General features: G+C 49.5%; 1 protein-coding gene across 1 annotated transcript; it reads left to right on the top strand.

The window, feature by feature from the left end:
• The first annotated feature begins 7,586 nt into the window (after nucleotides 1-7,586).
• LOC118024991 (extensin-like) lies at nucleotides 7,587-10,008 on the top strand. Its single transcript, XM_035027347.1, has 3 exons — nucleotides 7,587-8,382; nucleotides 8,469-8,988; nucleotides 9,219-10,008. Exons 1-3 carry the CDS (start codon nucleotides 7,587-7,589, stop codon nucleotides 10,006-10,008), a joined length of 2,106 nt encoding a protein of 701 aa, XP_034883238.1.
• Nucleotides 10,009-10,209: the final 201 nt, after the last annotated feature.

Genomic DNA, 10,209 nt, shown 5'->3' with positions numbered 1-10,209 from the left:
CAGCTCTATTACAAAGCTGTCATCATCAAGACAGTATGGTACTGGCACAAAAACAGACACATCGATCAATGGAACAGAATAGAGAGCCCAGAAGTAGACCCTCAACTCTATGGTCAACTCATCTTCGACAAAGCAGGAAAGAATGTCCAATGGCAAAAAGACAGTCTCTTCAACAAATGGTGTTGCGAAAATTGGACAGCCACATGCAGAAGAATGAAATTGGACCATTTCCTTACACCACACACAAAAATAGACACCAAATGGTTGAAAGACCTCAATGTGAGACAGGAGTCCGTCCAAATCCTAAAGGAGAACACAGGCAGCAACCTCTTCGACCTCCGCCTCAGCAACTTCTTCCTAGAAACATTGCCAAAGGCAAGGGAAGCAAGGGCAAAAATGAACTATTGGGTCTTCATCAAGATAAAAAGCTTTTGAACAGCAAAAGAAACAGTCAACAAAACCAAAAGACAACCGACAGAGCGGGAGAAGATATTTGCAAATGACATCAGATAAAGGGCTAGTATCCAAAATTATCAAACTCAACACCCAAAGAACAAAGAATCCAATCAAGAAATGGGCAGAAGACATGAACAGACATTTTTCCAAAGAAGACATCCAAATGGCCAACAGACACATGAAAAAGTGCTCAACATCGCTCGGCATCAGGGAAATCCAAATCAAAACCTCAATGAGATACCACCTCACACCAGTCAGAATGGCTAAAATTAACAAGTCAGGAAAGGACAGATGTTGGCAGGGATCCAGAGAAAGGGGAACCCTCCTCCACTGTTGGTGGAAATGCAAGCTGGTGCAGCCACTCTGGAAAACAGTATGGAGGTTCCTCCAGAAGTTGAAAATAGATCTACCATATGATCCAGCAACTGCAGTGCTGGGTATTTATCCCAAAGATACAAATCTAGGGACCCGAAGGAGTACATGCACCCCGATGGTTATAGCAGCAATGTCAACAATAGCCAAATTGTGGATAGAGCCAAGATGTCCATCGACAGAAATATGGATAAGGAAGAAATGGTATATATATACAATGGAATATTAGGTAGCCACAAAAGGAATGAGATCTTGCCATTTGTAACGAGGTGGATGGAATTGGAGGGCATTATGCTGAGCGAAATAAGTCAAACAGAGAAAGACATGTATCAAATGACCTCACTGATATGAGGAATTCTTAATCTCAGGAAACAAACTGAGGGTTGCTGGAGTGGGGGGTGGGATGGCATGACTGGGTGATAGACATTGGGGAGGGTATGTGCTCTGGTAAACCTTGTGAATTGTGCAAGACGGTTGAATCTCAGATCTGTATCTCTGAAACGAATAATGCAATATATGTTAAGAAACAAAAAAAAAAAAAAAGAAGAAGATATCAGGAGGGGAAGAATGAAGGTGGGGAATTTGGAGGGGGAGATGAACCATGAGAGATGATGGACTCTGAAAAACAAACTGAGGGTTCTAGAGGGGAAGGGGGTGGGAGGATGGTTTACCCTGGTGATGGGTATTAAATAGGGCACATTCTGAATGGAGCACGGGGTGTTATGCACAAACAATGAATCATGGAACACTACATCTAAAACTAATGATGTATGGTGATTAACATAACAATAAAAATTTTTAAAAAATTTAAAAAACAGTGGTTCTAAGACGGTAGTTTATAGTGATACAGGCGTAAATCAAGAAACAAGAATTGTCTCAAATAAGCGGCCTAACTTTCCACCTCAAGGAACCAGAAAAAGAACACGGAAGCCCAAATTTAATAGAAGAAACAAAGTAACATCTCAAACAAATAAATCAAATACAGACTATGAAGGCAATAGAAAGATCAACAAAAGAGCTGGTTCATTGAAAAGAAAAAAGCTGAGGGCGCCTGGGTGGCTCAGTTGGTTAAGTGACTGCCTTCAGATCAGGTCATGATCCTGGAGTCCTGGGATCGAGTCCCGCATCGGGCTCCCTGCTGACCCTCCCTCTGACCCTCCCGCCCTCTCCCTCTGACCCTCTGACCCTCCCGCCCTCTCATGTGCTCTCTGTCTCTCTCATTCTCTCTGTCTCAAATAAATAAATAAAATCTTAAAAAAAAAGAAAGAAAAGAAAAAAGCTGACAAATTTTCAGCTAGCCTCAAGGTAAAAAAAAAAGAATGAGTGCACATAATCAGAAATGAAAGAGATGTTTCCACTGATACCATAGACAAAGGCTCATAAGAGACTACTGTGAACAATTACACCCCAACAAGTTTGACAATCCAAAAGAAAAGGATAAATTCCAAGAAACACACAACCTTCCAAGAATGAATCATGAAGAGACAGAAATTCTGAACAGACCAATTACCAGTAGGGAAAAAAAATGAGTAATTAAAAACCTCTCAACAGTCAGGAGTCCAGATGGCTTTCCTGGTGAATTCTACCAAATTTTCAAAGAAAAATGAATACCAATCCTTCTCAAACTTTTCCACAAATACAAGAGGAAAGAATGCTTCTCAACTCCTTTTAGGAGGCCAGCATTGCCCTTATCAAACCCTACCAAAATACCACAAGAAAAGAAAATTACAGACCCGTGTCTGTGATGAACATAGATATAAAAATCCTCAACAAAATAACAGCAAACGAAATTCAACAATACAGGAAGAAGTATGAACAAGTCAGATTTATTTCAGGGATGCAAGGGGGGTTCAACATCCACAAATCAATCAAAGAAATAGGCCACATTAACAAAACAAAGGGTAAAAATCATATGATCTTCTCCACCAATACAGAAAAAGCATCTGACAAAACGCAACACCCATTTTGATAAAAGTTCTCAACAAAGCAGGTATACAGAGAATGTAACTCAACCTAATAAAGGCCATACCTGAGAAGCCACGTCCTATGCAAGAGTGAAAGCCGAAAGCTTCTCCTCTAAGATCAGGAACAAGACAAGGATGCACACTCTCGCCACTTTTATTCAACATACAGTTGGCCCTTGAACAATGCAGGGATTAGTGTTGCCAACCCCTATGCAGGTGAAAATCTGAGAATACTTTTGAGTCACCCAAAACTGAACTACTAATATCCTACTGTTGACCAGAAAAGTTATCAGGAACACAAAGATTTGATTCAGAGATATTCTGAATGTTATATGTATTATAGACTGTATTCTTACAACAAAGTAAGCTAGAGAAAAAGAGTGTGATTAAGAAAATCCTGATGGAGCTTGGGGCTCAGTTATTAAGCGTCTGCCTTCGGCTCAGGTCATGATCCCAGGGTCCTGGGATCGAGCCCCGCATTGGATCCAAAGACTGTGGGGAGCCTCCTTCTTCCTTTCCAACTCCCCCTGCTTGTGTTCCCTCCCTTGCTGTGTCTCTCTCTGTCAAAAAATAATAGTGTGGAGGTTCCTCAAAAATTTAAAAATAGAGGTACCCTATGACCCAGCAATTGCACTCCTGGGTATTTGCCCCAAAGACACAGATGTAGTGAAAAGAAGGGCCATATGCACCCCAATGTTCATAGCAGCAATGTCCGCAATAGCCAAACTGTGGAAAGAGCCGAGATACCCTTCAACAGATGAATGGATAAAGAAGATGTGGTCCATATATACAATGGAATATTACTCAGCCATCAGAAAGGATGAATACCCACCTTTTACATCAACATGGATGGGACTGGAGAAGATTACGCTAAGTGAAGTAAGTCAAGCAGAGAAAGTCAATTATCACATGGTTTCACTTATTTGTGGAACATAAGGAAAACATGGAGGACATTAGGAGAAGGAAGGGAAAAATGGGGGGGGAGATTGGAGGGAGAGATGAACCATGAAAGACTATGGACCTGAGAAACACACAGGGTTTTAGAGGGGGGCGGGGGGGATTGGTTAGCCCAGTGATGGGTATTAAGGAGGGCACGTACTGCATGGAGCACTGGGTGTTATACGAAAACAATGGACCGTGGATCACTACATCAAAAAGTAATGATGTATTGTATGGTGACTAACAAAACATAATAAAATTAAAAAAAAAAAAGAAAAAGAAATAAATAAATTCTTTAAAAAAAAAATCCTGATGAAGCTAGAGTGTATTATGCTAAGCAAAATAAGTGAGTCAGAGAAAGACGAATGCCATGTGATTTCACTCCTATGGATTTAAGAAACAAAATAGATCAACAAATGGGAGGGGGGATACAAAGAACAGAGAGGGAAACAAACTGTAAGAAACTCTTGATGCTGGAAAACAGAGATTTGACAGAGGGGAGGTGTTTGGGGGATGGTCTAGCTGGGTGATGGGATTAAGGAGGGCACTGTTATGATGAGTAGTAGGGGTTGTAAGCAAGTCATGAATCACGGAATTCTCCTGAAACCAATATTGCACTGTATGTTAAGTAAGTAGAATATAAATAATCATTTTAAAAGAAAAAAAAATTCAAAAGGACAATACCTTTACAAGCAATGCCTGTATTTACTGAATAAAAAATGTATTAAGTGGACCACACAATTCAAACCGACGATGGACAACGGTCAACTATACTACTGGAAATCCCAGCCAGAGCAATTACACAAGAATAATAAAGAAATAAAATACATCCAAATTGGAAAGGAAGAAGTAACGGTCACTATATTCAAATGACATTTTATATGTAAAAAAACCCTAAAAACAACATGAAAAAAACTATTAAACAGATTCAATAAAGTTGCAAGATAAAAAGTACATAAAAATATGTTCCATTTTTATATACTAATAATGAACAGGAAAATGAATTTAAAAAATCATATTTAAAACTGCATCAAAAAAAACAAAAAACACTTAAAGATAAATTTAACCAAGGAGGTGAAAGCCTATATACTGAAAACTGTAAGACACTAAGGAAAGAAACGGAAGACAACACAAGTAAATCGACATTCCATGCTCATGGATTAGAAGAATTAAGTGTTAAAATGTCTATACTACCCAAAACCGTCTAGAGATTGAATGCAATTCTTACCAAAATACGAAACACGTTTTACAGACATAAGGCAAAGAATCTTTAAAATTTGTATGGAGGGGCGCCTGGGTGGCTCAGTTGGTTAAGCGACTGCCTTCGGCTTAGGTCATGATCCCAGAGTCCCGGGATCGAGTCCCACGTCAGGCTCCCTGCTCAGCAGGGAGTCTGCTTCTCCCTCTGACCCTCCCCCCTCTCATGCTCTCTATCTCAATCTCTCTCTCAAATAAATAAATAAATAAATCTTAAAAAAAAAAAAAAAAGATTAGTATCCAGTACATATAAAGCACTCCTACACTCAATAACTACAGCAAAAAACAAAGTGGATAAAAAGTGGGAGGATTATCCAAATGGACATTATCCAGAGAAGACATCCAGAGAGCCAACAGTGAAAAGATGCTCAACATCATGAATCATCAGGGAAATACAAATCAAAACAACAATGGGATAGCACCTCACACTGGTTAGAAAACTTAGTATCAAAAAGATGAGAAATAACAAATGTTAGCAAGGATGTGGCCGAAAGGGAACCCCAGTGAGCTGTTGGTGGGAACGTAGGTAGGTGCATCCACTGTGGAAAAGAGTATGCAGGCTCCTCAAAACATTAAAACTAGAACGAGCCTACAATCCAGCAATTTTTCTCCTGGCCATTTAGCCAAAGAAAACAAAAACACCCATTTGAAAAGATATCTGAACCCCCATGTTCACTGCAGCATTATTCATAACAGCTAAGATAGGAGGACAACCTACATGTCCACGGAGGGATGAATCGATAAGGAAGATGTGGTGTATGTAGACGCTGCAATACTCTTTAGCCATAACAAAAAACGAAATCGTTCTTTTTACAGCAACATGGATGGACCCTGAGGGCACGATCCTAACTGAAGGAAGTCAGAGACAAATACTCTATGACAACACTTCTATATGTAATCTAAAATTACCAAAAAACTGAGCTTAAAGATACAGCAGTCAGATTGGTGGTTGACAGGCAGGGGGATGGGTGTGAAATGGGTGACAGGGGTCAAAGGTTCAAACTTACAGGTATAAAGTAAGTCAGTCACAGGATGTAACGTACAACATGGCGGCTATAGTTAATAACACTGTATTACAAGCTTCGACGTTGTAAAGAGAGTGATCTTACAAGTTATCCTAAGGAAAAGGTCTTGTAAAACACTCCAAGACAAAACTGGATTTAAACAGGTAAGCCGTACACCATTGTTCAGGGGACTCAGAAAGTGCAGGGACCTGCCCAAATCTGTGCGGGAAACTGCCCTCCTGTTCCTCACAGAGGCTAAAGGAGAGCTTTGTACACTGGTGAGTGCGTGCACAGAACAGCATGTAAAGTGCTGGGCTCCTCTCTACCCAGAGCAGTGGGCACTGCATCCCGCTTAGGGGTACAGGAAGAAGCAGGGAGTTCCTGGGAGATACTGAAGTTGAGGAAGAACAATGCAGGGTGTATGGAAAGTGCCTTACCGGTTTTCCAAATCCCTGGGCATGTTCCATCGTGTAGGTGTCTTTTGAGATGCTACCAAAGGTCGCCGCTGCTGTCTACTCAGGCTCTTGCGGCTGGGCAGCCAACTTCTTTAACTCACTGGCAACCTCTGAGTCATCACTGTCTCTTGACCGTCATTCTAGGGGGAGAGGAGCACATAAAATGGGTCTCATTTCTCTCAGTTGGGATGGTCTGTCAGCTCTTGATCTGAATCACTAACCACCACCGTTACATCTGTGCCCATAAAGCACTGCGAGTGAATAAAGACTACGACGGTAACAGAAATAGAGAATACTTATCCCTCTGTATTCCTCTGGGTTAGGCCCTATCCTAAGCTGTAAGGTGCAGAGTCAAGCAGAGAGGCATGAGGGTTTCGGATACGCCCCAATCATGGAGAGGTTGGAAGCACAGGTTTTGGAGCTGCAATGACAAGGGCTTGAAATCTGGTTCCAAGCATTATCTGCGTCTCTAAGACTCAGAGGCCTATCAGGATCCTAGCCCATGGAGATGTGCAAACTGATAAAGGGTGTAGAATGCTTAGCCAGCGCCAGGCACAGAGCAGCTCCTCAATTAACTCACGAAGATAATCATGAGGATTGCAATCACGGTGTTCCTTCCCCGGTGCTAGCAATAACAATAACTAATACTTCTGTGATATTAATCCCAAAGACTCGTACTGCACTTATCTCGTGCCAGGAACCATGATTTACATTGACTTTGGAAATGGATTCTGTGTACTACTTCACTAAATCCCCAAAACAAGCCTATATAGGTCCTCTTTGCAGGCCCATCTCTCACATGAGAATTCTGAGGCCTGGCGATTACCTATCTTGCTCAAGGTCACACAGCTGGAAGTGGAATAAGAGGAATGACAACCTGTACTCTGAACCAGTCTAGAGGAAACCCATTACCTACGTTAAATCTGCACCATAACCCTAAGGTTTTGCTATTCTGCCCACTTTACAGATGGAGAGACTGAAGCTTAGGCCCAGGGTAGAGGCCGAACTCACCTGGCCTCCCCAATGGGAGGAAGCAGGGCTTGGCACTCCGCCTCAGGCTCGGCCTCTGGGTCCTGGGTGGCCCCCTGTGTCCCCTGCAGATACCAGGCTGAGGGGCACCTCTTCCTCGGAACGGCAGTATGCTAGGGTTCCAAGGACGCCACTGCCCCTGGCTCCCTCTGCTCCCAGCCATACCACCACTGCCCCCAGCTACCGCCACTGACACCCGCTGCCCATCGCAGATGCTGCTGCTGACCGCCAACACGGCTGGCCCACGCTGCCGCCCTCTGCCGCCTGCTGCTTGCTGGCGCTGGCTGCCCAGCACTGACCCTGCCCCTACCGCCACCGGGCCGCTGCCCCCGCCAGCTGCTGCCAGTTACCGCTGCCTACCGCCCCAGCCACCTGCCTGCCACCGCTTCCTGCCGCTGCTGCCTGCCACCCTTGCCTGCATCCCCTTGCCTCCGCCTGCCTGCCTGCACCCCCTGCTGCCGTTTACCGCTGTCTACCGCCGCCACCTGCAGCCCGCCACCTGCCACCTCCTCTGCTGCCACCAGCCTCCGCTGCCTAAACTCGACGGTGCCTGCCAACGCTGCCAACCTACCGCCGCCACCTGCTGCCGCTGCCCCCTGCAGCCCGCTTGCCTCCGCTGCCTGCGGCCACTGCCGCCTGCTGCCCATACTGCCTGCCCCCACTGTGGCTCGCCTCCCCCTGCCACCTGCCCCCAACTGCCGCCGCTTTCTGCCACCGCTTATGGCTGGCTGCGATTATCAGCCGCCGCTTCCTGCCTGGCCCCTGCTGCCTGCAGCCCACCACGGCCTGCTGCTGCTTACCTACCACCGCCGCCTAACCCCGCCTGCTGCCACTTACCACTACCCGCCACGGCAGCCCACCGCCACCACATGCCTACCGCTGACGCCTACCTAACGCTGCTGCCTGGCCCTGCCGCCGATTCCTCCTGCCGCTTACCACTGCCTGCCCCCGTCTGCCACCTCTTGGCACCGCCGCCCCCTGCCTGCCTCTAGCCGGGGCCTGCCAGCCGCCACCACCTGCCCGCCGCCGCTTCCTGCCGCCACCACCTGTTGCCACCTGCGGCTACTGCGGATCCCCAGTGCTGCAGCCTGCCTGCAACTGCCTGCCACCTGCCTGCCGCAGCCTGACTGCCCCCGCCCCCTGCCGCCGCCGCCGCCTGCTATCTCCTTCCACCGCCCGCCGCCCTTGCCTGCCTGCCGTTGCTTACCACAGCCTGCCACCGCTTCCTGCCGCCGCCTGCAATCACCTACCGCCGCCGCCGCCCACCACACTTGCCTGCCGCTACCTGCCTCCCTGCCCCCACCGCTTACTGCCGCCCCCTGCCTCCACTGCCTCCACCGCCTCCCGCTGCCACATACTGGCCCCACTAACCCGGCACCTACCGCTGCCGCCGCCCGCTGCTGATACTCCTGCTGCTGCCTCTGCTGCCCGGAGCTTCCGCTGCTGCCCAACGCTGAAGGCGACTGACGCCAGCACTACTGCTGACGCCGCTGCCGCCGCTGACGCCGCCCCGTAACCAGACTATGCCCGCCGGCGCTTCAGGCGCCCCTCCCCACGCTGACTCACGCTGCCGCCGCTGACCCGCCTGCTGCTGACCCCGCCCCTATCGCGGCGCCTGCTTCCCCCGCCTGTGACTCCGGCTGAAGCCAATGGCACCTGCTGCTGAGGCTGCCACACACTGCCACCCAATGTCCCGGGGCTGCCCAAAGCTGGCGCCCCTGCAGCGCTTGCCGCCCCTGCAGCCGCTGCAGCCGCAAATGCCACCCGCTGGTGCTGTCACCGCTGCCACCTCTCCTGCTGCCTGCTGCCGGCTGCCACCAACTGCCACCACCTGCCTGCCGCTGCCTGCCGCCACTGCCCACCAGTGCTGCCACCGCCGCCTGCCACCGCCTGCCTGCTGCCGCCACCACTCAGTACTACCACTGCCGCCACCACCTGCCTTCTGCCACCCACCGCCCTTGCCTGCGCCCGCCGCCTGCTGCCCGCCGGCATCCGTGGCCGCCTGCCTGCCTCCGCATCCTGCCGCCTGCCTGCCCCCGCCGACTGCCTGCTGCCGCCGCCTGCTATGTCCTGGCACCACCCGCGGCCCTTGCCTGCCGTGGCCTGCCTGCCAGCCGCTGCTTACTGCAGCCTGCACCTGCTACCTCCTACCTGCCGCCTCCGCCTGCCTACCGCTGGCACCTGGAACCGGCTGCCCGCACTGCCGGCCGCCACTGCAGCCTCCCTCCTCCTGCCACCTTCCCCCGCAGCCTGCCTCCGCTGTCTTCCGCCGCTTCCTGCCACCGCCACCTGAAACCGCTGTGGCCGCTTCCTGTTGCCGCCTGCCTGCCGTTTGCCGGCTCTTGCCTGCCTGCGGCGCCAGCTGCCTGCGCCCCACCGCTTCCTGCCGCCCCTGCCTCCACCGCCGCCCGCTGCCACATACCGACGCCGCCACCCGCTGCTCATACGGCTGCTGCCTCTGCTGCCGGGAGCTTGCGCTGCTGCCGAACGCTGACTCCGACTGACGGCCAGCACTACTGCTGCCGCCGCTGACACCACTGATGCCACCGTGTTCCCCGCAGGTGCCCGCCGGCGCTTCCGACACCCCTCCCCACGCTGACCCACGCCGGAGCCTCCTAGCCTCGCACAGGCACCATGCTCCTCAACATGGGCACGCTGCTCAGCCCCTGAGAGCGCCAGGCCAGGCCTCCCAGAAGGCGGGGGCACCCGGAGCTTACCGGCCTCGCCGACGAA

Source organism: Mirounga leonina, unplaced genomic scaffold (genome assembly GCF_011800145.1).
Source record: "Mirounga leonina isolate KUSES-001 unplaced genomic scaffold, KU_Mleo_1.0 Mir_101450, whole genome shotgun sequence".
In the NCBI taxonomy this organism is placed as follows: domain Eukaryota; kingdom Metazoa; phylum Chordata; class Mammalia; order Carnivora; family Phocidae; genus Mirounga; species Mirounga leonina.
The sequence above is the reverse complement of the archived record's forward strand: the minus strand, read 5'-3'. Positions and strand labels throughout refer to the sequence as shown.

Coding starts and splice junctions, on each gene's coding strand:
- LOC118024991 (XM_035027347.1), top strand. CDS start 7,587: ATGCTAGGGTTCCAAGGACGCCACTGCCCCTGGCTCCCTCTGCTCCCA. Junction 8,383..8,468: donor CTACCTAACGCTGCTGCCTG/GCCCTGCCGCCG, acceptor GCCTGCCTCTAG/CCGGGGCCTGCCAGCCGCCA. Junction 8,989..9,218: donor GCCGCCGCTGACGCCGCCCC/GTAACCAGACTA, acceptor CCGCCCCTGCAG/CCGCTGCAGCCGCAAATGCC.